Consider the following 27164-nt stretch of genomic DNA (forward strand, 5'->3'; position numbering starts at 1 on the left):
TTTTGTGTTACAACTGACTAGTGATGAAGTAAGCAAACAGGGACTAACACTGAATACATGTTGACAACTATGTGTCAGCCATGTCGTGCACCACAACCACGTCACACAAAGCTCAATACCAGATGATATGAGTGGCTGAAGTGTTGCCAGAGGGGCACACTAGTGTACTTCTTGTATTGAGCTTTGTGATTCACACTTCAAGGGTCCAAGGCATAAAAACATGGTGCCGCAAATAATAAGTCCCCAATCATTTATGCTGTATATTTACAACATCAGTTGTATGTTTGAAAAATGCATCAATATTTAAACTCCCTGTTACCCAGCAGGTGCTGCCACCCAGGGCAAATACTAGGAATTTTTTCCTCTGGCTACAGCTCTGTGCTGAGTCGGCTACCACTCGCACATACGCAAGTACAAAGGTGCATGGCAACTAGTTTTGGTTTTGTCTGATGGGCAGTTTTCGTTTGTTGCGCTCACAAAACCTGATGACCATCTGGCGTTGATTCAATGGATGCCCTTCAAACGAGGAACTACTAACCAATATGGATTTGGAATCTAGCCCAGGAGCCACTTGGCAGAAGTGTTTGTGGCACAATGGTACTGACTGGGATGGCAAAGGTAACAGTAGTCTCATGTGCACAAGTTTCTACATCTGTGAAACATACTTATTCCAGCGCATACATATATATATATATATATTAATTTTCACTATAAGTTTCTTTCTTATTTTTATTCTTATTATTCATGAACACACAATGGATCTATACCAACGCAAAGGATATTTTTGTCACGTTATGGTCACCACAACATCATGGTAAACTTTTTTTCAAAATAGGTCACTCTGAAGATTTTAAACCCGCAATGAAAAAAAAAACTGATAAGATCATGTGAAAAAAGTCACAGCATATCCACGGGTGAATGATGAAGAGCTTGGGCACGTGAAATCTTCAGTGGTTTCGCCCAGCACTAATCAAAGCGATAGCCCAGTACATCATCAACGATGTGACAAACACACACACACACACACACATATATATATATATATATATATATAATACATACAGGGTGTTTCAAGAAATGTGTCCAACCTTCTCAAAAAATCAGGAAAATGCGATATTTGCTCGGGGCTTTCAGAATTACCTTTTCTGTAGCGGCAGGAATCTTAAGGTAGTTAAGGATATCATTTAAGACAGTAATTAAGAAAGTTACATTAATTAACTTTTAAATTAGTGGGGTTAAGTGATTGTGTCAAATGAGAGAATTGAAGTTCTTCATGCGAGGAACCCATCCGAGCTTTGAGATTTCGAAAAAGCGTCCTCTAGTAATTGTTGTGGCGTAATGAAATTCAACGAAATGCAACGGCTTTCAACAGCGAAAGCCATCGAATTCGGTTGAATTTCATTATTTCGTAATTATTACTAGAGGCCGCTTTTTCGAAATCTCAATGTTGGGATGGGTTTCTGGCACGAAGAACTTCAATTCCCCCATTTGACACAGTCACCTAACTCCACTAATTAAAAAGTTAATTAATTGAACTTTCTTAATTACTGTCTCAAGTGATGTCTCTAACCATGTTAAGATGCCTAGCGCTACAAAAAAAGTCATTCACTCATTTTGGACGTCTCAGAAGAATATGGCAGTTGCGTTCTTACATGTTTCTGTTTAGGTTTCGCCATTGAATTTGGTTGAATTTCATTACTTCGTAATTATTACTAGATACCACTTTTTCGAAATCTCAAAGTTGGGTTAGGTTTCTGGCATGAAGAACTTCAATTCTCCCATTTAACACAACCACCTAACTCCGCTAATTAAAAAGTTAATTATTTAACTTTTTTAATTACAGTCCCAAATAATTTCTTTAACCATCTTAAAATTCCTGCCACTACAGAAAAACCGATTCTGAAAGCAGCAATCGAATATCGCATTTTCCTGATTTTTTGAGAAGGTTGGACACATTTCTTGAAACACCCTGTGTGTATATATATATATATATATATATATATATATATATATATATATATATATATATATATATATATATATTCACAGCATGTCCACATATATATCCACATATATATATCCACACACACACACACACACACATATATATATATATATATGCCATCTAGTGGCGATACACACAAGTGCACTATTGCACACACTTCTATTGGACCCATGCCATCTAGGAAATGAGACGAGAAATGGTGATGACGACACAGATTGTGTACAGCGCCATCTAGAATATCATCACTCAACTGCAGTTTGTATGTACTTCTATGAGACAGCGCCATCTATTATACTGTTCGGGAGATACTGCCGGTTACGCCTGACGCCGGACACGTGACAAGGTTAGACTAAGAGGAGCTTCGCCCCTAAAAAAATTGCCCACAAAAGGTGTAAAGCTTCCCGACTTCGTTATGAAGGCTACAAGACAGCTTCTGCAGCAACTACCACAAAGGTGTAGATTGAATGGTGTTCATCATGAAAAAGGCGGCTATTACTCAATCACCACTAGACAGGTTGCCCAGCGTGAGGCTTAAGGTTGTGTGAAGGTACACTAAGAATGAAGACAGCATGGACCAAGGGTCTCAATACCAGTCTGTCAACCTCTAGCACCCAACCCTTATTAGCAGTCTTCTGAAATCCTGTCATTCTCTAATCAATTCGCTAGCCTTCAATATTAATTTAGTTCCCAGGAAAGGCTTTGAAAAAATATTCTGAAAATGTGAACAGAAGTTTGGTTTAACTGCAGTACTTTCGGAGCCTTCACTGAATAGCCTTGATTCTCAGCCAGAGGAGGAGCACCAATTCTCTGATCCAACTCTGCTACTGTTGGCTGCACACTACCATAGGACCACAGCCGCAAGTAACAACATCCAAGTAATACCTTCTCTTACACCTTTAGGACACATTAACAAAAGCATGCTACAAACATGTTAAACTTATTTTATACAACAAAATACCTACCAACTTAAAAACTTAAAAAATACTACAGCCAAGAAAATAAAACATAAGCATACTAGCTGAAAAATACTAAAAATTGTTTCCTGTCCCATATTAGTTTTGCCTACTTCTGCTAGCTTAAAAACCCTGCAGTTCAAGTTTTAATAAAGTAAAATGATAGGTCGCAATATGAAAATCCTCAACAAGCTCTACAAATCGGAAATTTCACAAAGAACTTGTAAAAGTTGGTATGTCTGCAATTAAGTTTTATCCAATAAGGTATGATGTGCCATCAAAAAGTTTCTGAAATTCAAATTTCCCACAAAGGATGCAACAAATATATGTGCCGTTTTTTTTTCTAAAAGAGCCAAGTCCACTTTAAGTGAAACTGAGAAAAGCGCAGTTGTTTGCTACTGACAATATGGTCAGGCTCTCCAACAATTTTTTGCCAGGGTGCTCCCACCACAAAATTACTTCAAGTGTATATTGTGGCTAAGATCCATATAGTCCACTATCGTCGGTATTCAGAATTAAAATTTGGATTTGGTTCTTATAAATTGGAACATTTCATTTGGGCCTGAACTGACTGTACAAAAGTAGTCCAAATGGCAGTGAATGAACAATATAGCAATATTTTGTGACAACATTAACACCATCTTGTGCTTTCGTCGGTGCAGTCCTTGTTTCATGGGCGTAATGACAAAGACTGAACTTGAAAAGCGAGTGGTCTTTCCTGGAAACGGGCACACAGACCTGAACTGTCGGCAGTGTTTTCTTGTTCCTGGCATCTATCGAAGGTCTCCAAAAAATACTTCAGCTCTTGTTCTTTTTCTTTTATTGCAATAGCAATTATACGGACACTCTTGGCTGATTTTTGCCGTCGCCGTCCACCACACACCATCCATGACCCGGCGAACTAACGACGAGCTATTTATATACACCATTTACCACTGGTGGTACGCAGATCTCGGAGGTGCTTGCGCGTGTTTTCTATCACACAACACTCCTACATTTTCTTTCAATTTTAAAACTGCCCTTGAGACGCACACGACAAAGTGGCCCCTTTCTGTACCCACTCGTGATGTGGAATGAAAAAAAAAAACAACACCGGGCACACCTTGCGTCAGACGCCCCCATGTGGCAGGAGATGCAGAGGGGTCACTCCACGCGCCGCAGTTTAAAAGAAAAAGAAATATCTAAGAGCATCTGATTCTCCATTGTCGACACTTGCAGCGCGTTGCTCAAGCACAAGACGTAACGACTGTGACAGTTGTTAGTTCACGCTTGTCCTGTGTATACCTGTGCGTTCTTTTCGGGCGTCCTTCATTGACCTTCAGCGTCGCGCTGCAGGTATCAAGCTGCTTGTCGTTCTTCGTGTGACATTGCAATTTCTTGCTATCGCATTCACTGCTTCGCCCTTGTGGCGAAACTGTGACTTTTTAGCTTCTTAGGTAGTTTTATGCCGCACCATTTAGGTTCACTTCTTCAAGGAATAGATTAGTAGTTAACAACTTCATTTCCGTTGTCTTCCATTTCAAATATACCATATTGGAGAGAAAGGAGGATATGATACTGTAGTGCAAACTCTGAAAGAAACACTAACAGACAGGCAGGAGTAGGAAAGTCAGCATTCTTACACTTTCTATTTGAGTTTCGCCTTACAATATCATGCCCTTCAGTAAGTACCAAGTCGCCCAAGTAAAAGCAATTGTGGACGAGAGCATGATAACAAAGCAACAAGGTCACAAATGAAACAGATTGGATGCGGCCACATTGGTTGTTTTGATCACGATTCTTGACGCAGCGCTGGTTTAATGGATCTGGATGAGTTTGATTCAACAGGTGCAGGATTTGGCTCTTTAAGAAAAAAAACGCCACATATTGCCGAAATGATCAGCCAAGACTGATGACAAACCAATGATTAGCCAAAACTCAATGCCAAACCAATCAATCAAGTGCTACTCCCTTGAAAATGTGCCGCTCCTCAGACTACAAGCTTCTGTAGACCAAGGTAGGCAATTTCCAGTGATGGCCAATATGAAAGGAGTTTTCTTAGTTTGTTCTATACTTGAAAATACATGCTAGGAAATAAATCCACATTTTAAAAGATTTTGATTACATTATTTGCACTGCATTTCTCACATAAAGAGGAAAATTAAGATTACTAGGGATTGTAGGCCAATGGCAAAGATCAAGCTCATGGGATCACACAAGCACGACACCTAATAGATGGCTATCCTACCTACATCAAAAAGACCTAACCAAGCTGTTAGGTCATATTTCTGGAATACCAAATAGTTCTTTTTTACGAACAGCCAAGGATCAAAACAGATATAGTCAAACCCGACTATATCAAACTCGGGTAAATCAAATTATCCTTTACATCTATTTTTTTAATACAACAAGGCTTTAACGTCACTGCACAGGAAAATCCACGACTACATCAAACAAAAATAGTCGGAACACTTGATATATCGGACAACGGGCACTGCGATATGCCCCAAGAAAGTGGCTTTCCCTCACAGAAGGGGACTTTTCTGCATGCATTTGGGAGAATGAGGGGCGTGATTAGGAGGGTGCCATGCAGAGCGAGCAGAAACCACCGCTTGCCATCGCGTGGTACTTTGTCGCATGATTCCTCGTCGTCGCGCCCATCAGCCCGTCGTGTCGAGTCACCAGTTTGCTTCACCACTCCCTTTATTAACACAACGGCTGCCGTAAAACAGAAAAGCCTTGCTGTTCTCCTCAATTCTGGTGATAATCAAAACAGTTGAATGTAGAGAAAAGAAGTTTGACATTGTCACTGTGTACAGCATCCCAAGAACATGCTGAGCATGACATTGAAAAATTAGGCCAACATTAGGGCCAAGGCGGACTAGAGGCTTCCAGGCGTCCAATGAGTACACACGGCTGAGTATGAAGGTGTTGAGATGCTGTTCACATCAATTGCGTATTTTCTCGAGTGTAACCAGCGGCTGCAAGTAGCCCACACCCCGAACTACAAACCACGGAAAAAATGAACTAAAAATATCCCCTCGTATTGCTGTGAAGCCGCCCTCCTTGTAATATCGTGGAGCAGTTCCATGAAGCCAACACACTGAAATTAGCACCAAAAATGTGGTAAATTCTCTAAAAATTAAAAGCTTTATAACGAATTATATGATATATTGAACTTATTCCTGTTTTTCTGTGAGTTCAATATATGCGGGTTCGACTGTACTGACACAAAAGCAAAAGATCAGTGGCAACAGCACCTTGAAATTTTAGAACCAACACCCTCCCAACATCATGAACACTGAAAATAGATGGCCAAACTTAAACAATAGCTAACAAAACAAAAAAAAATACTACACAGGACTATACTGCATTCAAAACACAAACAAGTAACTTCCTCTGGTTTTTCCTGTAAATTATGGATGCAACTACACAAAGATATTGCAAAGTTTGTAGCATGACAAGGTCACCAGTGCTGTAATTCTGGCATATGATTATAAACAGAAGAAGCTGCTACACTGCCAATACATACCTGTGCATATGCATTTTGAGTTACTTTCTTCAGGTCATCTTGAGCACCCGTTGTAATCTTGCCAAAAAATATTTGCTCAGAAACTCTGCCTCCCAAGGTCATACACATCCTATCAAGAAGCTGCAAATACAAATAAAATAGTATGATACAGAAACTGCCCAATTGCTTAGTTCAAGAAATATGAGACAACACACTTGAACATGAATTCTTTACACACGTGTCCCACTTCTATAGTGGGGAGTTTGTCTGCCATGGACACTGTGCATTTCATTCAAAGCATTTCTCACTGAATAAAATGTGTCAATTTAGGACCTAACTAATATGCATCATTGGCATATAATTTAAGCTGTTTCCCGTTATGTCAGCATAAATTTGGTTCTTACGCTCACATCAGAGTTCATGCCAACTTTGTGTCTGGATGCATTATGGCATGAAATCGCACTCCTCAGTAATTACAGCTGCTGGATGCCTACTTTAAAATTTCTCTGTTGCATTTAATTCTGTGAGTATACACAGTACTACAGTAAACAATTATTTTTGTTGAATTTAGGTCTTAACACTAACTCGCGAGTTTTCTATGCAGCAAGTATCTAAAAATAGCAATTATTTTCAGTGGTCTCATAAGAACTATAATAATGTACTGTGATTTCACTGTATGGGCGTGTATGATCACTCGGACTTGTTTCTGTTCACAAGATTGCAATAGCAAAAGACTAAGGAATTAGTGGTTAAGATTACTTGCTCAGTGCCCTTGCATGATGAGCAGTACATAGTTCTCAATGTATATGTAGTCAGGCTATATGGTACTATTGTGTAAACAGAGTGCAATAAATGCCCTTTTGTATGTTCATGACTGTGTTGCTACTTCCTTCTTGCCAACAGCATTTGAGACCGCAAATGTTCCGCACTGTAATGTTAGCCAACACATACGAGATATGCCAATGCTGCACGGCATTGCTACAAAGATGACAATTGAAATAGCCCTGCAGATCTATTATAGCTAGCAGCACTCAATGTTTCCCAGAACACACTGAGAGTGCACGGTATCGCAGAACTATTACATAGCTCATAAAACACTGGCCGCTTACAACAAGCCTTATCTTCGTGGCACACTGGTGTAACAAATGACATTCAGTCATTCAACCATTAAGTTCCTGAATGACATTTTTTTTTCTCATCAGAGTTACCACACACCCAAATTTAATACACATTTGGTTCAATGATGTCAATAGCAGCATCTTCTCAAGCATCCTTGGGTATTTTTTTAACACGCATACATTTAAGAGTAGTGAAATAGAAATAAGCATAATATGGTGCTGTTAGCTCGGGTTTGTTGCTGTTTCTTACAACACTGCAACAGACCATAGCTACTTTGGCCATTGTATGTTGAATCCAAAGTTCTGAAGCATAACGGTACCTGTCACGTGGAAGCTGTTGCAATGCCAATTTGGAGGAGCTTACTAAGTACAACTTCTGATTTGAGCATTGCTGTTGAAAGTGATGTTTTTTTTTTTTTAATATTACAGCTGCTATTTCCAATGCTTCAATAATACGGCACTGCACAAGCTATGGCATCAAGAGCATGCATTTTGCACTTGAATGAGTTCTGGTAAACACATTAAGTAGCAAATGATATTAGGTTTGTTCATGTGGCATCATGAAAATGGTATTAAAATGCAAGGCATTAGAAAGTTAATGCCATTTTATTTGCCCATGTGACATGGGTATTGAAGAGACATTAAAGATGATTAAATTAAGTTGGATTGGTAAATTACACATTCAGAAAAAGTCCACCTTGGCGTGTGCAGGAGGCTTGATAAAGCAGAAAAGACACAAAAACAAAAGACAGGTGGTGACACCACGATGAAATGAAAGAGACACACCAGCTTCTCACAAAGTCACAAATCTTGACAGCACCTTTTCCTGTTTGATACTCTACCTCAGTAGTTCTTTGCAGCAATGTCAAAGCTAGAGTGCTCCTTAGCCAATAGGAATGGCAAAAGCCTATCAAGGTTTGTTCTTCCACTTAGCCTAATCTAGTGGTTACAGTACTTGCCTGTTCAGATACTTTCGCAGTCACCTCCATATAAAGAAAAATAATTTTGCAACTGTACTTGCTGTAGTGCTTGTACCCCACATGGGCTACGATAATAAGCAGGAAGTGACGCCAAACAATCCACTACCTAGACTTTCTAAAAAGTGTTTCAGAGTACCATATTACCCTTCCCCACACCACAAAATGGCTGAGCGCAGCCCACTGGCAATACAAGGACTAAGTTTCAGCTCGAAGCTGAATTTAGCATGTTCATTCAAGTGTCCAGAAAAGACATTCACTGTAGTGTAATGAAATCAGCCTAGCATAAATGCATTTCGTCAAAGTAGGTCTAAATAAATGTTTTACAGCATTGTCAAGGGTTGCAATATAGCAGTTATACTTACATGCAGTTCTGAAATAAGCGAAAATATATATATATACATATATATAAACATATACGTAGAAGAAGTGCCTCCTTCTAGTGTCAGTAAAGCAGGCAGCCAAAAGTATTTTGACCTTGCCACGGGTATGGCAGATCATGCCTCTTTGGAGTACGTCCAATCATTTAAGCTACCTCTTTATGACTATCAAAACAACCATTAGCTCTTCTTGAAAAACACTTGACTGCTATTTTTTTTAGAATTACGAGCCGTGACAGCCAACTTGTATGTCTTCAGTTCCCAACTACATGTGGGCTTCACGCAATATAAATAGGATCCTGAAGTTTTGGGTTTTATCATTTTTGTTTTTTCTTTCTTTTTTCCAGGAGAGCAGGGAATGTGGTAATGATAGGAACGAAAGAAGGGGAATTTTAAGGGTTCATTTTTCTTTGCTAGACACAACATTAATTAGAACTAACAGACAAGAAAGCCAAAGAAAGTATAGGGAATGTTATTTGTAGTAATTATGATGTAAATGTAAAGAAAGTAAAGTGGACGAAAAGATAACTTGCCGCTGGCAGGGACCGAACCTGTGACCTTCGAACCTGCAACCTTTGAATTCGAAGGTCGCAGGTTCAGTCCCTGCCAGCGGCAAGTTATCTTTTCATCCACTTTACTTTCTTCACATTTACATCATAATTACTACAAATAACGTTCCCTATACTTTCCTTGGCTTTCTTGTCTGTTAGTTATAATTAATGTAATGATAGGAAGTTATTTTAAAAGAGGAAGAGACAATATTCTTGTTCTGAACATACACATTCTATTTAAACTAGCAAGATCATTGACAGGAACATTTCATGGCAAGGCTGCTCGCAAGTTATTCATATACATTCTCGATTGTGGGCATTATTTGCACTTCAAAATTAAGTGGCATGAACAAAAAGCACAAATATACCTCATTTACTATGCTCTTGACACTTTTTCTAAAAGAAATAAGAGCACAAGCAGGTGCACATAGACATGCTTCGCAACAGGTGTGATGTTTTTTCTAAACTTAACAAGCCTTTGTTGATGTACATTAACATGCACCTTTTGAACACTTTTCTGTCCATTCTAGACCTGTTGGGTCTTTTGTTCTTGTAGTCCCTTTTTACGCCTCACACTATATGCACTTGCAACAATTTTTATTTAGTAGAATACAAACTAACCCAACCTGCCACTCTTCTTCAAATGTATGTCAGCTGGGGAAACTTGCTCTCAAGATCACAGCTATTGCACACAACGCAGAGTAGCAGCATTGTGTTCCTTTATTACCGCATTACTGCCTTACACATGTGTGTGTGACATGTGCAACTGTAATGCAGTGTCACAATGCAGCACTGACACCACTATTGGAACTACTATAAACAAGCTCTCACACACTCAGGCCAGCAGGTGTTGAATGCATTATGTATATGCTGGTTTTCCCTTGATTGTTAAGCAAAAATAATGTGTACAGTACTCACAGATTCAAACACGACATCAAAATTTTTAGTATAACAACTTGTATCCGCAATTGCTCGAGATAACCACGTCATGTCGCAACGAATCTGGTCTCTAAAGATAATGTTGGCTCTGATCTAAGCATTCGAATCGAAATTACGCTGATATGACCCGAACTGAAGATGGTAGAAACGAAAACAAGTGCATTTTTTAGCCCTAAATTGTCCTATTTCAATCCGTGAATACTGTACATTATGTCCATATATGAATAATGCCAACAATGTATCTTTACCACTTGCTAACAAAAGGCAAGCAGTATTCACTAGTTTCGTGGCACCTGCATTTATTCCTACCTTTTATGAAAGGATGAAACTTCAAGGAGATATTGGAGAGAACTCTAGTTTAATCCAATTTTCATAAAACTTATGGGTACAAATATTGCCAATTATCGAGTTTTACCCAAAAACGAAGAACCCCGAATATAAACATTCTTCCTGTGTTCTGAATTTATTTTTATCCTCTGACAGTATCTTTAGCAGCAACTAGACCATTACAACACACCTACCGTAAAATCTCGAGCAAGTGCACCTACCCAAGCAAGCGACCCTCTCCTTTTTCGGGAGATTTCAAATATGCGACCACTTCTCTCCTCCCGCCATTTTCACTGTTCATTCACTGCTTTTGTTTACCCGACGAGGGCGGATAAAAACAGTAAATACATTCACATTCAATAAAGGATTTCATTAGAAGCAGGCTGTGCATTCTTTATTCTTAGCAGCTCTTCCGCCACTATAATTTTGATATGCGACCGAGCAAGGGGCCCCCTTCTAAATCTTATCGGATTATCCATCACCGTGTAGGGGGGGAGCTTGCTTGGCATTTTACGGTAATTTCACACACACACTACAGAGAACATATATAGAACAACGAAAAGCCATTATCAGTTGTCTTTTTTTTTTATTTGCTCCAGAAACATGCTTCAAATTTGGGAGCATATCAGTGCTAACATCAAATTTTTCATGACAAGAGACAAAGTTCCACTAAAACGGTTTTCACCACTTTATCAGAAGACAAGGAGTAAAAGCAGTTGCATTGCTCCAAACAGGATCATAGAGGAAAAATACAACCGTCATCTCATGAGGCATTTAAAGGATTCCATGTTGAATTTCAAGGCATAGAATTAGTAAATTGTAACCAAATGTTTTGAATTAGTGATGTGAGTCACACCACAACAGAAGCCTGCAGATGTGACAAGTGAGGTGACCTGTGAGCAAAAACTATAGCATATCACCTGTTCTGTAGTATAGAGATACTGCTCCTTGGGCAGGTACTGTGCATAGCCCAGTCCCTTTCCACGTGGGATGATAGAAACCTTCAGAAGAGGGTCGGCGTGCTCCAAGAACCAGCCTGCCACCGCATGTCCTGCCTCATGGTAAGCCACAGTCTTCTTTTCTTCTGGCTGTAACACATTGGTTTTCTTCTCCATTCCTTAAAGGAAATTTAAATTAAAAGAAATGTAATGCCAAATTTTTCAAACAGCCTGAAGGTTTAGGTCAGGGCCAACTCCAGTTTCTCTATTCAGATTAGGGTTACCAACCATTCCGGATTTTGCGGGACTGTCCCAACTTTTCATACAGTGTCCCAAGTCTCACACAGTCCCAGTCAGGACAGTTATATGTCCCGGATTTTTTCCGGGCCGTCCAGTTAGAAATCTTTGTGTGATCCAACGTGCGCCCAACAACGCGCACGTCCCACTACAGAACACGAAATTCGCACAAATCGCACGCACAAAGCAATGCAGCAGTGGCTGCAAGGGGCTTTAGCCACTTTAGCTTAAGTTCCGCGTGAAGTGTGACAACTTTCACGAGTACATTCTCCAGCAAGAGAAAGTGTGGCGAGCAGCACGTAGCCATCTGAAGTACCAATTCAAGAGGTCACAACAGTAAAGAAATAGTTGATTTCTCTGGAAGATACCGCAAAAAAAAGGAAAAAAAAGAAAAAAGGAAAGAAATAAAAGAAAGAAAACTGATTGCATTGCTCTCTACATTAGTGTATGCCCCCCACCTCCCCCACCCCCACTTCCTCTGCGTCATGACTCCCTTCATTGAAGAGTTGGTAACCCTGATTCAGATACATGAAAAATACTGAAATGTTTTTATTTGGGAAAAAGCTAAATTGTAGTAACTCAAGGAAAGAGCAGTTTGATTTGATTTAGGAATTCAAATATTTCACAGAAGTTGCCAAAACAGAAAATTGCTAGGTTACTAAAACAAAAGTATAAAATTAATAAATTTTGTAGCTCTGCACCAAAAAGATTTCTCTCCGTAAGCTACTTTCCTAGAACATTTAAAGCGGACAAATGTGATATACCATATACGACATTCTCATCACAATTTACCAGACTGTCACCATAACAGGCACCCAAACTGACAAATACGCAGGATGAAGACAAAACATAAATGTGAACCTTACCAGCAACAACTCGTTCTATAGCCTGCTCGAAATGCTTCATGTTGATGCTGTCATTGAGATCACGTGCAGCTATGAGGGCTGCTTCATTGCAGACATTGGCAATGTCAGCTCCTGCATCACAAGCAGCAAAAAAACTCACTAAATGAAACACTACCCCTGCCGTACCCATCTAGGTAAACTGCACCATACATTGTCACATTTCAGATAACTGCAACTAATAGTACCTGTAAATCCAGGAGTAAGAGCAGCCATCTTCCGTGCAAGGTCCACCTTGTCCAAAAGTGTCTTCAGTGGCTTTAAATGGACTTTAAATATTGAAGCACTGAAAGGTAACATTAATTTTATTTCATTTTATTGACTTTAACGACTCTGAGTAGGGGCATAACATTAGGGACAATGATGCACTAAATAACAACCCAAAAAAATGGAGAGGGTTCACTTCAAACACTAAAAGCACGCCTTTAAAAGTGAACACAACTAATACGAATCCACGATTGCTGTTACAATATGAAAATAGGCTACGCAAAACGTCAAGAGAAAATGAAGAGCTACAACAATACTACAAGTAGTTAAGGTAAATATACGAGACTCGCAATGCATTCTTGCAGAAATGTGGTGGCGCAGTGTAGTGTATATATTCAATAATAAGAAATGATAACACTTATGAACAAAGTGGGAGCCTGGAAGTTTTCCTGCAGTGACTACGAGTGGAAAACAGGCAAGGGTATTTTGTTCCATTACAATCGTAAACTACAAAAAACCTGAATGTGTGACATGAACCATACGGTTCACTTCATACAGTTTCATACAGTTAGACATATGGTTAGATAGTTTCTGTTGATTCAATGAAGTACTTCTGATGAAGGACTCAGATAGCTACAATGTACACTTTAATTTTTAGCACACAAGCTGTATGCAGGATAGTAGTTCCTAATTGTGTAGACACTAGGTTTAGTGCATGCTGTAGGTAGCCTAGAGAGGTATTTACAGAACGTTCACGTTACACGGCATTGCACAAGTCAAAATGGAGACACTTTTGCAGAAGACATAACTCTTACCGTCCCTTGATGTCTGGTGCAGGGACAAAGATTTGCCGGTCAAAGCGGCCAGGCCTCAACAAAGCCTGGTCAAGAATGTCCACTCTGTTTGTAGCAGCCAAAACGACGACATTTGTAGTTGTATTAAAACCTATTCCAGAAAAAAAAATAAAAAGATCTATTTTTGACACTTCCACAAAACTTTCTACTGAATGTTCTAAAGTTTCTCTGCAGTGAGGTTAAGAAAACTGAGGAACTATGGCATGATAATAACTTCACGTCATCAATCTAACATTACTCAAATTGTTCATAGATTTCAAGTAGCTAAACAAATAGCTTTCAAAGTAGTTTCATAAAGATAACATACATGCAAACAACACTCATTCCAAGCTATGTGGACATATGCAACCATTAGCTATCAATGTATAAAATGAAACATGTAAAAGACATGAAAGTAAGACAAAATATTCAGAGCATGCATGCAATCTAGTACCTGTCTAGCAGTGTGCAGCTTATCCAGTTACGTGTAACCAAACATTTTAGAGAACCTTGCTTGTACTGTACTATCCTGTCATGAAAAGTAGCGCTTGACGTCAACTAATAGCAGATAATGCTCCACACTACCTAACAAACAATATTCAGACCTTGAGGAGGCAGAGCTTTAAACTTGTTTAAAGGTAACACGGCAATCTAAGGTAATCATCACAGTACATAAGCACAATTTATGTAGTGAAAATTATCAATCAGGAGCAAAAGAGCTTTCCTTTTTTTTTCCAATTTGGCACTATAGTCCACACAACAACTGAATATGTAATCACTTTACCTTGCACTGACAGGAAATCAATTTTTATTACCAGCATTGCTATAGAATCCCTAAACACTAACAAGTCACACACAATGACAGAGTGCAAAATAGTGGTCTAGCTGTTGAGTAACAGAAGTCATCACTTGCCATCCATTTCCACTAGGAGTTGGTTAAGTGTGTTCTCTTGCTCACTATGGCCTCCAAAACTCCGACCACCTCTTTTGCGACCGACTGCATCAATTTCATCTATGAAGAGAATGCAAGGGGCATTCTTCCGGGCCATAGAGAACATATCACGCACCTAAGAAGCAAACCCAAAAAGAATATAAAAGACTTTACTGACAATGAACAGTCTCCAACGAGAAAGGAATATGCTCAGGTCAGTTTGCACTAACCAAACATGGAAAAGAGCACATATATGCAACAGCAAATTCAGAATGTTTTCCTTAAACATACAGTGGTATAATACTATCTCAAGTACATTCAAATGGCAATGTTATCCACTGCAGGTTCAAAAACAAAGAGATGCAGCCTTCTACTGTTTCTACTGATGGTAGTAATGCCTCAAAGCAGAATGTTTGCTGTCACTTGTGTGTCTTGCCTCCTCTGTGTGTTTCCATGTCTGCATTCAGTGCTACTGAATATTGCTTTCGTGATGCACTAGAGCTTCTTTCCATTCTTCTCACCAACAGGTATTTCGACTGAATACAGTAGAACCTCATTGATAAAAAATGCATTACCGTATTTGCACGATTCTAACGCTCACTTTTTTTCGCTATATGTAGCCCTCAAATTTGTATGGACATTACAATCAAGCTCAAAAGCGAAATTGGCATCAAGTTATTTTTTCAATTTTCCCCAGTAAAATTACCTGTGCATTACAATCGGGTGTGTGCTACAATAGCGCAAATAAGGCATTATACGAGAAAATGTGCGATCTCATGTCACTAAAAATTTTAGTTTCACCTGAAAGGCAAAGCAGACATATCAATGCACAAAGTAAGACTGGCAGTTTTCTAATAATTAATTGATTAAATGCTGGGGTTTAACATCCCTAAACCACGATATGATTACGAGGGACCCCGTAGTGGAGGGCTCCGGAAATTTCGACCCCCTGGGGTTCTTTAAAGAGGCCATAACACCCAATTTTCGATCGTAATCTGTGTTATGTGGATTAATCCTTGTGCGTCCGCAAACAAGCTGCCAAATTTTTAGTACATTTGGTCTAGCACTTAATTTATAATCGAGTATTTTTTGATAAACACGTGAGCGGCCTGAGAGTCAGGCAACACTGGCGCACTCACAAGCCATGATGTAACAAGCCGCTTGCGAGTGTTTGCATTCTGGCGAATGATTTTGTTCTGTGCTCAGTTGCGCATGCAATTGATATTTAAGCATTCTTCCACTTGGCATCTAAAGTGAACGCTTCGTAGCGGCTGAAACTTTGATGGAAGACGAAGGCTCCGCTCGATGCAGTACATGACGTCACACACGCCATGGCAAAATGGTGGTCACCAGCAGTAGGCGGGGTTTATAGCAGTCGAATTCTAGGGCTCATATTGCACTGAAATATTCATTTACAGTCCATTTTTCATATAAGCATAGGCACAACAGATCCTCTACTCCTATTTTTCACTGAAAATCGCTAATTGTTGGGTGACCTTGTCATGGCACATTTAACATGCACCTAAATCTAAGTACACGGGCCTGAAGCATTACTGCCTCCATCGAAAATGTGGCTGCAGTGGCTGCGATTCGATCCCGTGACCTGCGGGTCAGATGCCGAGCACCCTAACTTGCCAGTTTTATGGAAAGTGTAAATTGCACTTAAGATCAGTTTATTACCAAAACCATGGTGCACACACCTGAAGACATAAAAACAGAGTTCACTCAATGATTACGAACAGTCAACTTTCAAGCATTTTTTTTTCTTCTTATCCTCTCTCTCTTTTTTTCTTGGTTGTTGAGCATAGATTCGCAGATTAAAATTAGAAATGGCTAATCAACAATGTTTTCAAAGTAGACCTAGCTGGCGAGCATGCCACAGGCATTTTGGTGGACAGGAGACAGTGTTGGTGCAAATGAAACGCAAAGTTTTTTGAGCTTCTTAATGATGTCAGATTGGCAGTGGGCAAAGCTAAAGATTGCTCCATAAACTATGGTGTTGTTCCATCATCCTGAGCTCCTTTTCAACCATAAGTTTTTTTCTGACACACAGAGTGTGTTTTCAGCTAAATCATTTCAATGCAGTATAGATTAGGTAACGCAGATGCTGAAACGAAGGGTTTTCAAAAGTCTTTTTTTTTTTCTCACAAATTTTAAGTTCCCAAGACCTGCGATCTCCCTAACATAGGTCAGCAAAAGATGTGGAGCTCACTCAGACTCACTCATAGAATATATTTTGCCCTTGGGGCTCACTCGGACTCAGACTCGCCAAAATTTTCCTCAACCGGACTCACTCGAACTTAGACTCACTAAACGTTTTCTCAACCGGACTCACTCGGACTCAAACTCACTTAAATATTACTCACTCAGGCTCCCTCAGACTCAGACACACGGCTCGATCTGAGTCTGAGTGAGTCGACTCATGACTCTGTTGGCGTTTCATTAGCTTTTTCGATCAGGATGTCAACGCACTTAAACGACAATATCTCGCATGATCGGAGCTCTAAGATACACGTTGTGATCTCGAACTTTGAAAGATATGACTAACACGAGATATTTTTATCACAAACTAACTTTGAAAAATGTTTCGGGGGGGGAGCCAAGGCAAGCCTCAGATCAATAAAAATTGAGCTGGCATATGAACCCAAGTGCGTTGAGTATCTGTGAGCAGAAGTGAGTATCAATGTGAGCCGTCATAAGGCTGATAGTAATGCTCAAGTTGAGTAGTTATCACCATAGGTTGGTAAAAAAATTTGGAGCTCACTCAGACTCAGACTTGCCAAAATGTTCCTCAACCAGACTCACTCGGACTCAAACTCACCAAAACATTACTCACCTGGACTCACCCAAATCAGACTCATGGCTTGATCTGAGCCTGAGTGAGTCGACTCATGAGTGATTTTGCCGACCTATGCTCCCTAATACAGCAACTATGGGCTGCTTTCATTTCTGTAAGCAAAGCACACTTGGGCCAACCACAATGAAAGAGCCGGCAGGAAACGGTGACGTGTTTGGGTCAGTGCCTATTAAAAGTGGGCATTGTGCTTCCAATGGCACTTCCATGCATGATGTCGAACTGATAGGCCATTATGCTTATTGCAATAGGCTTGATGGCGATAGCTGCATATGCAATGAATGACTGCCCACATGATTTATTTACTGGTATGGAAGAGAGCCCACAGCGTTTTCTCGCAAGATGAGCTACATGGGCAGGCGAGTACTGCGGGTTAGCTTCTGCAGGTGGGTCACTACTACACTCAATCACACACACCTAGTGTGTGTGTAATTGAGTGTAGTAGTGACCCACCTGCAGGATCTAGCAACCAGAACACATATCATGCAATCAAAGTTTGGTGATACAATTAAGTTAGTGCCAAATTATTCAGGAATTCATCAACTAATTAACTGTTACCAGCTCCCAATATTTCTGTGCTAATTTTGTATTCAACATTCACTTTTGTATTACTGGTATCACTGATAATGAAACGAGTTGCATTATCAGTGATAATTACCATTAAGTTGTGACCATTAAGTTGTGTATTGATTTTATTGTTATAGTTTATCAAGCTTACTCATTACTGTTCACACATCCGTATACATTTGCGGTATTTCTGTAATTACACTCAAACCTCATTATAACAAAGTCACATCTGCCACGAAAATAACTTCGTTATATCCAAAAATTCGTTATAAATGTTTATTTCTAGCACTGTATCTATGACAAGACTTTCTAATTCACTTCGTTATAACCGATAATTCGTTATATCCATGTTCGCTATATCGAGGTTTGAGTGTACTCCATTCATGTAATCATAAGAGGTTCCCCTGTCAGTTTCTCTGAAACTCTGCAACCTCCAGCTGTAATATGCTAACCATGTAACTCAACTTAACTATTTTAATAAACTTGACTTCACTTGACATGACTTCACTATTATGTTTTCTGTAAATGTAGTTACAGGTATAAAAGAAGTGCAACAGTATGAACTCATTTTCAGCATTGCCGATCATGAATGTTTGCACCGGAAAATTGTACAAAACAAGAAAATATCAATGAGGGCCCATTGTGTGTGCACATAAGAAATGAAACCAGCCTTGGCACCAGAAAACTACAAAATGGGAACATGTCAATGAGAGTCCATTGTGTATGCACATATTACCGTATATTGCCGATTATAAGTCGACCCCACAACTTGCAACCCCTTTTAGGGGAAAAAAAAGTTGACTCCGAACACAGACTCATGCTGCGGCCATAGCTAACCAATAAGTTTTTCAGAAGAGGGAGTGATGCAAAGAAACATTTATTTGCCCGTGAAACATTGCTTACGACTCGTCATCGCTTGAGAGAAGGACGCAGTCACGGTCATTGCCATCGTGTGAGCCACTGCTGCTGCTCGCTGTCGGAACGGGTGCTGGTGGTCATGAACCCAATCTCGAACCGCCTCCTCAACGGCAGGGTATCGTCCAGACTTCAGTCCGCGAAAGGAACGGCGTGTAGCATCGCATGCGAAGATCTTGGTCCTTTGTTTTCTCCATTCCCTCACGCACTTTTCCGACACATCAAACTTGCGCCCTGTTTCAACGTTGCTTTTCGACTCTGCATAGAGGATCGCTTGCCTCTTGAAAGCAGCGCTGTACTGTTGCAGGCGTAGCGGTGGCATCTAGGCGTCCGTTTGGCAGCGTCGCAAATCGCGCACACCACTGCTCGCAAGCGAAGTGAAATGCAGAAATGGTGAACAGGCGTGAGTGCAAAAAGACGCGAAGGTGCTTGTGGATGCATGTGACTGGCCATGTGATTTAGTTCCCCGAGAAGTGTTGCCAGCCTACACTGACGCCGATGGTTTGTCAACGAATCGTTTTTATTGTATGAAAACAAAACTGCAGGGCGCATCGCAAGGTAAATTCCTCTTTATTCATAGAGCATTGTTGGCCCTCTGTCAAAGGTTCAAAATGCTGCTTTCGAGACCGTGTTTCCCAAGCAGTTCGCATTAATGCTGTGCGGCGGTGATTTTTAAGCACGCTCCGTAGTTTCGCCTCGCATGGTTTCGCTATAGTTTCGCGATCGCCGTGGCAGATCGCAAAAATGTCCGGCTCCGGAAGCGGCGCACGCGCGTTGGGAGATAGCTGTTGCCACAACTCCGCTGCCTCTGCGGCTGATGTTATCGATGCGTCGAATAGCAGGAAATCCAAGGACGACGTCCTTTCGTCGGACCCCACAGATAAGTCGACTGTACGATTCCGCGTATAGGTCGACTCCAATTATGGGTCGACCCCCGAACTTTGGAAGGTCATTTTATGAAAAAGAAACGTCGACTTATAATCGGCAATATACGGTGGGGAATGAAAATAATCAAAGAAAGAGATTTCACAGACAGGTGAATAGTTTGCAACTTACACGAGATGGGCCAACTCCAACGAACATCTCGAGGAACTCTGACCCCGAGACAGTAATGAACGGGACATTGGCTTCACCAGCCGTGGCCTTAGCAAGCAGAGTCTTGCCTGTGCCAGGAGGCCCTGTCAAAATTGCACCCTGAAAAATGACACAAATATTCAGCTCTTTTGCAAGTTGGATACTCAATACAAGTTGGATACTAATACCCCAGTAGCTACACAACATCATAAACTTTTCACCACTTTTCGCGAACACCTGCGATTCAGTTGGTCAACACCCTAACCTGACAGAAAGCAGCATTACAGCAGGGGCAAGCCCAAACAGCATACGCATGTGAGCACCGGCATCATCTGCTAGCATGTTTATGAAGCATGCACTATAGGCATACTGAGCGAATTATTTTTGTTAATGACTCATTACTGGCAAACAGACTGTTATGAACATAAAAATTTTAGTGCGTAGCTCTTAGACGCCCGTCCCTGCGTTGAGCAGCGTCGCCGTCGGTGGCGTAACCACGCGAACGAGTACATGCCACAGGAATTGGGCAAGCCCCACTACCATGTCTAACGAAAACGAAGTATGTGCTACAGGAATTGGGCAAGCAAAGAAGACGTGCATTGGTCGAAGGTGCTTTTTCGCCGTCGCTGTGCAGAAGAAACACGTTGAAAGCCTCCAAAACAAGTACCAAGTCATGCACCAGGCCCTGGAAATGACCATCTATGATTCAATGGCGCAGTTCTGGGATTATCACGGGGTCATGGACAAGGCAGCGCACATTTCGGTTCTCCGAGCGGGTACTCCTCGTCCCACCCTCATGCTACCCCGCACCGTGCAGCAAAGGTGGGTGAATTACTTTAACCCATGGGTGGCGTCCATCCTATATTCAAACATGGATGTTCAGATAGTGCTTGACACGTACGCATGTGCCACTTACGTGGTGGAATATGTAAATAAGGCCAACCGAGGTATGTCCAATCTGAACCGAGCAGTGCAAGAAATTCTCAAAGAGAAGAGCGACATGGATTACATGCACACACTGAGACATGTGGGTGTGAAGATGCTCAAACGATTAAATAGTGGTATGCAACATGTCTCTCAAATTGTTTGTCTCAACTTATCGCAAAATCAAAACACCTAAACAGCTGCGCTCAGATTTCTCATTAGGAAGTATCGTAATCGTGAGTGAATTTTTTTTGTTTCTAGCTCTAGCAATTGTGATTGTCCAACTAGCACATCTAAATGACACCCTTTAATGAATGGTGATGGGGTTCACTTATACAACGAAGCTCACCCATCATTATCCCAGTTAGTGCAAGCTTTCAGTTGCTATGAACATGACGCAGCTGCACAGTTTTAAAAAAAGTGGACACACACTGCAGAGCTACACCATGAAGTCATACAAACTCCCCCATGCCACCACACAAGTATGAACATTTACTCTACAATCTTTCAGATATTTTATGGGTTACTCTACGAAAAAGCCATCTGTGGATAAGAAATAGGTGCCCAGGCCAGTTTTGGTAACAGTAAGCAGAAAAAAAACAACAACAGCAGACCATCTCAATGAGCCAGGAAAGGGGGAGAGGGCTGCATGGCATTCCAAATACAGCCAATCCCTACAGCGCCAAACTTCACTCTTCTTGTTAGTATCATTTGGCACTTAAAGGGGCCATGACACGGTCACCCACCAAATTGTGGTTTTCAGCAAAAAATAGAAGTTGAGGGTCTATTGTGCCTGTACATATATGAAAAATGGACTGTAAAAGAATATTTCCTTGCAAAATAAGCCCTAGAAGTGGCCGGCTATGAACCCTGCCCACCGCCAGCGACCACCATTTTGCCATGGTGTGTGTGACGTCATGTGCTTCATGGAGTAGAGCCATTGTCTTCTACCTAAGTTTCAGCCGTTCCAAATCGTTCAATTTTCAATGGCAAGCTGAAGAAAACTGAAATAGGTCTATTGTACGTGCAGCTGACCACAAAACAATAGCACTCGCCGGAATACAGACGCTTGCAAAGCAAGCAGCTTGTTACATCATGGCCCGCGAGTGCACCAGTGTTGTCAGACTCTTGGACCGCTCGCACATTCATAAAAATATTTGTTATAAATTAAGTGCTCGACCAAATGCGCTGAAATTTCGGCAGTTTATTTGTGAACACCCAAGGATTAACCCATATAAAACAGATTATGAGCGAACATTGGGTGTCATGGCCCCTTTAAGCAAGCACTGTTGCACTGTGATGTCACAGAGACAATTATTGCTGTATGATGTGCACCTTTATTATTTTTCCCAGTTTTAATGCTACGGAATGTTGGCACTCCAAAGCAGAGTGCAAAACTTCTTTCCCACTGTACAGGCTTTAAACTCAGCCAGCCAGAGGACAGCACTTCATTGCTTGCTTTCATCTTTCTTCTTTTTTGACTCGTGCATGGATTGTGGTATAGCTATCGATCTAAGTCTGGGAAAGGGCTTCTTGTGTGGTTGCACCAGACAAAGTGCAACAAATCTGCTCCCACAAGCGGAGACACCTGGCTTTATGAGGCAATTTCCACAAACAAACGTTTAAATGAAGCATAAGGTGTAATTTCATGTTAATAGCTTGGATCACTCAATACAAGTTGGATACTAATACCGTAGGTCCCATTTGTCACAGCACAAGGGTAAGTTTTATGACAAGAGCTATGCTGTCTTTTGATGGAAATTAGGCTCTTTCTCATGCACCGCATGTTTTCCATGCATTAAGTTCCACCAGCTCCCTTTATGATTAACAACAGTTTCAGAAATCACTGATGCCACGTGGCCCAATCCTACTTCATGAGCTACATAGTCCCACAGACTGACATTTCCATGAGAAATGAAAATAATGAATTGCCTCATTAACAAGTTTTTACCTATTAATGTTGAACTAAACATTTGCAGTACACATTCCATTTTACAAATTACAGCGGAAGACTTTTAGGGTCATATTCGCTAGGAATGAATCCTGAAAACGAAATCCATTTCAAAATATAAGTGTTTGTGTTCCCAAAGTTTGCAATGAAACACACTGGTGTTACAGTATTCTTCAAACTGCAATGCATAAAAAGACATCTTATTAAAGAGTAAGTGAAAATAAACATGCCTTTTTTTCTTTTTTACTGCAAGTTTAACTGAGCTTATCTTAAACCAATGCTAGTTTCAAAATTTCTTCCAGGTGGGTGTGCCTTGTGAAATCGACTTCATTCCCATATTGCAATATGTACCCTGGAGTAATTATCAGTAAAAAGTTTATTAGTATAAGTTTATATTAGTTAATTGCAATGCATACATCAATTGTCTGTGTAATTATAATGTACGCCTGCTCAAATAATCCAGCTCAATCGGTACATATGCGTTATATGCCACAAACAATTTCAAAAGATTCTGTTTATGGTAAAATAAAACACAATGTATATAACGATTACGAAACTTAGTCTACCAATTACTCAGAAATACAGTTTTGCATGTGGATTTCATAAAGCACACTGCAACAGCAGTCATGCCATTCATCCCTGTAGCAAACCTAGAAATCCAATGGAAGATATGCTTGTGTTTCCCGCACACCCTTACTGGCCAAGAATATAACCAAGTCAAGGTAAACAAACCAGAGATTCACGAAGGCCTGTGCGTTAAAGATGCTTAAAACACGAGTAATATTGCCAAATATTGCACATTGTTAAGCAGTTTCGTCCCCTCATAAAATGGACAGCTACTTAAGTGCTTATAACAGGGAAAAAAACAGCGCAAAATTCTGACAAGACACAAGACGAAGAAGGCAAGACAACAGCGCTGAATGCCTGTTTAATCATTCGTCTTACTTCCTCCAATTTAGTGTCTGCGAATACCTTCAAATCATACTTATTTGGATTACTTTGCATGCAGAGTAGATGCATCATCTGATCTTTTATCCAAATGACAAGGAAATGTGTCGATTTGTAATAATACATGACGTGTAGCATACACAGCTGAGCTGCTTTCACATGAGCACGTGTTGGACTAAATCTGAGCACAATGGCATAGTGTTGTCCCCACACACTCCACTAACTGCAGTAATGTACTTCCCAAATTCCAGTGACTTTAGGCGGGACTTCCTCAATATTGTCACGTGGTCGTGACGTCGACGAAGACAGCAGTCCGCACGTCCGAGATGAAACTGTTTATTTGGCCGAACTTGTGGCCGGGAAACTGAAGGTCAAACTACAGCAATACACTGATAGCGTCGAACAGAGCGTCGACCGTCGATCAACTGACAAGCGGTGAAGCGCGTCGGCATTTAAACACGTGCCGTCGAATATTCCAGCGTTATCGCTGGCTGTCCTGCAAATTCTAGAATAAGCTCGAGTGTGCGCGTCTTGTGCGCAATCTTAACAAAACGATCTACAATGATTGGGAAGCTTCGCGAACAATGTGGCGCGGTTTGCGCTGAGCGTTGCTGACAGTCTTTGGGGGTGTAGCTTCAGCTCATGAAACATAAGACACGCGGCAATGCCCCCCTCTGAAAAAGCATCGTCCCGATGCTTAAAAACAGAACATGAATACATGCAATACTAAAGAAAACTAATAAAGAAAGCAGACATTAGTGTCCTCTGGTGCGTTAACGTGCATAGTACGGTTTAAGGCGCACCACATGCACGACCTCGGGTCGAGCTCGGCGCCTCTGAGAGTTCGTGATGCCGTCGGGGACAACCTCGTAGTCGAGTGCGCCGCGACGTCGAAGTACCCTGTACAGTCCGAAGTATCGTCGCAGAAGCTTCTCGCTCAGTCCGCGTCGTCGTATTGGTGTCCAGACCCAGACACGGTCGCCGGGCTGGTACTCCACGAAGCGTCGTCGAAGATTGTAGCGATGGCTGTCGGTGTTCTGCTGGGTCTTGATGCGCAGGCGGGCGAGCTGTCGAGCTTCTTCGGCTCGTTGTAAGTAAGCGGCGGCGTCGACATTTTCTTCGTCGGTGACGTTCGGTAGCATGGCGTCGAGCGTCGTCGCCGGGCTCCTTCCGTAGACCAACTTGTACAGGGTCATCTGCGTCGTTTCTTGGACGGCCGTGTTGTAAGCGAAGGTCACGTACGGAAGGACGGCGTCCCACGTCTTGTGCTCAACGTCGACGTACATGGCCAGCATGTCGGCGATGGTCTTATTTAGACGCTCGGTGAGGCCATTGGTCTGCGGGTGGTAGGCGGTGGTGCGACGGTGGCTCGTCTCGCTGTATTTGAAGATCGCCTGAGTGAGGTCCGCAGTAAATGCGGTACCTCTGTCTGTGATGAGGACCTCTGGGGCGCCATGACGCAATACGATGTTCTCCACGAAGAACTTGGCTACCTCGGCCGCACTGCCTTTGGGCAAGGCCTTTGTCTCGGCGTTGCGGGTGAGGTAGTCAGTTGTTACGACGATCCACTTGTTGCCGGAAGTCGACGTCGGGAACGGCCCCAGTAGGTCCATCCCGATTAGCTGGAACGGCCGGTGAGGTGGTTCGATTGGCTGCAGAAGTCCCGCTGGCCTAGTCGGCGGTGTCTTCCGTCGCTGGCAATCTCGGCAAGTCTTAACGTAGTGGGTGACGTCGGCAGCAAGGCGTGGCCAGTAGTATTTTTCCTGTATTCTGGCGAGCGTGCGGGAAACACCGAGGTGTCTAGCCGTCGGGTCGTCGTGTAGGGCCTGGAGGACTTCTGGTCGCAATGATGAGGGCACGACAAGAAGGCAGTCGGCTCGAAGTGTGAGAAGTTCTTCTTCGGGAGAACGCCGTTCCGCAAGAAAAACGACGGCAGTCCTCGCTTGAATACCTTCGGAACATCGGCGGTCTTGCACTCGAGGTACTCCATAAGGCCTCCATAAGGTCCTCGTTGCCTTTCGGCGAAGTCATCGGCACTTATAGTTCCGAGGAAGCAGTCATCGTCGTCGTCTTGCGGCAGCGCGTCGACGGGGGCACGAGACAGGCAATCGGCGTCAGAGTGTTTTCGTCCGGACTTGTACACGACGGTAATGTCGAATTCTTGCAGTCGTAGGCTCCACCGTGCGAGGCGACCTGAAGGGTCCTTCAAGTTAGCTAGCCAACACAAGGCGTGGTGGTCGCTCACAACTTTGAAGGGCCGGCCGTAGAGATAGGGGCGAAACTTCGATGTAGCCCAGATGATGGCCAGGCACTCCTTTTCTGTTGTGGAATAGTTGATTTCTGCCTCTGATAGCGACCGGCTAGCATAACTGATGACCCTTTCCAGCCCGTCAGTCTTCTGCACGAGGACGGCGCCGAGTCCTACGCAGCTTGCGTCGGTGTGGATTTCCGTATCGGCGTCTTCGTCGAAATGCGCTAGTATCGGAGGCATCTGAAGGCGTCGTTTAAGTTCTTGAAAGGCTTCGATTTGCGCCGTTTCCCACTTGAATGGCACGTCGGTCTTCGTGAGGTGCGTTAGTGGCTCGGCTATTCGTGAAAATTCCTTGACGAAGCGTCTGTAGTAGGCGCACAAGCCGAGAAAACGGCGTACGGCCTTCTTATCGGTGGGTGGCGGGAAGGCAGCGATGGCAGCTGTTTTGCGCGGGTCCGGGCGAACACCATCTTTGCAGATCACGTGACCCAAAAACAAGAGCTCCTCGTACGCGAAGCGGCACTTTTCAGGCTTCAGGGTGAGTCCGGAGGTCCTGACTGCTTGAAGTAAAGCTTCAAGGCGCCGAAGGTGTTCGTCGAAGTTTGAGGAAAACACAACGACGTCGTCCAGGTACACGAGGCACGTCTGCCACTTCAAGCCGGCCAGTACTGTATCCATAACGCGTTGAAATGTCGCCGGTGCCGAGCAAAGACCAAAGGGCATGACTTTGAACTCGAACAGGCCGTCTGGTGTTATAAAGGCAGTCTTTTCTCGGTCTCTCTCGTCGACTTCGATTTGCCAGTAACCGGTCTTCAGGTCCATCGACGAAAAG

At 42.0% G+C, this 27164-nt stretch overlaps 1 protein-coding gene across 2 annotated transcripts in view; it reads right to left on the reverse strand.

The window, feature by feature from the left end:
- LOC119375360 (AFG3-like protein 2) overlaps window positions 1-27164 on the reverse strand; it is a 68351-nt gene that overhangs the window by 8007 nt on the left and 33180 nt on the right. For both annotated transcript variants that reach the window (XM_037645549.2, XM_037645542.2), the window contains exons 9-15: window positions 20241-20378; window positions 14831-14984; window positions 13900-14029; window positions 13066-13163; window positions 12842-12952; window positions 11661-11857; window positions 6470-6589 (exon numbers count right to left, since the gene is read on the reverse strand). In XM_037645549.2, coding sequence (XP_037501477.1) covers window positions 6470-6589; window positions 11661-11857; window positions 12842-12952; window positions 13066-13163; window positions 13900-14029; window positions 14831-14984; window positions 20241-20378 — 948 coding nt within the window. The remainder of the gene's footprint in view (window positions 1-6469; window positions 6590-11660; window positions 11858-12841; window positions 12953-13065; window positions 13164-13899; window positions 14030-14830; window positions 14985-20240; window positions 20379-27164) is intronic.

The sequence above is a fragment of the Rhipicephalus sanguineus genome, chromosome 1 (assembly GCF_013339695.2).
Source record: "Rhipicephalus sanguineus isolate Rsan-2018 chromosome 1, BIME_Rsan_1.4, whole genome shotgun sequence".
NCBI classification, from domain to species: Eukaryota; Metazoa; Arthropoda; class Arachnida; order Ixodida; family Ixodidae; genus Rhipicephalus; species Rhipicephalus sanguineus.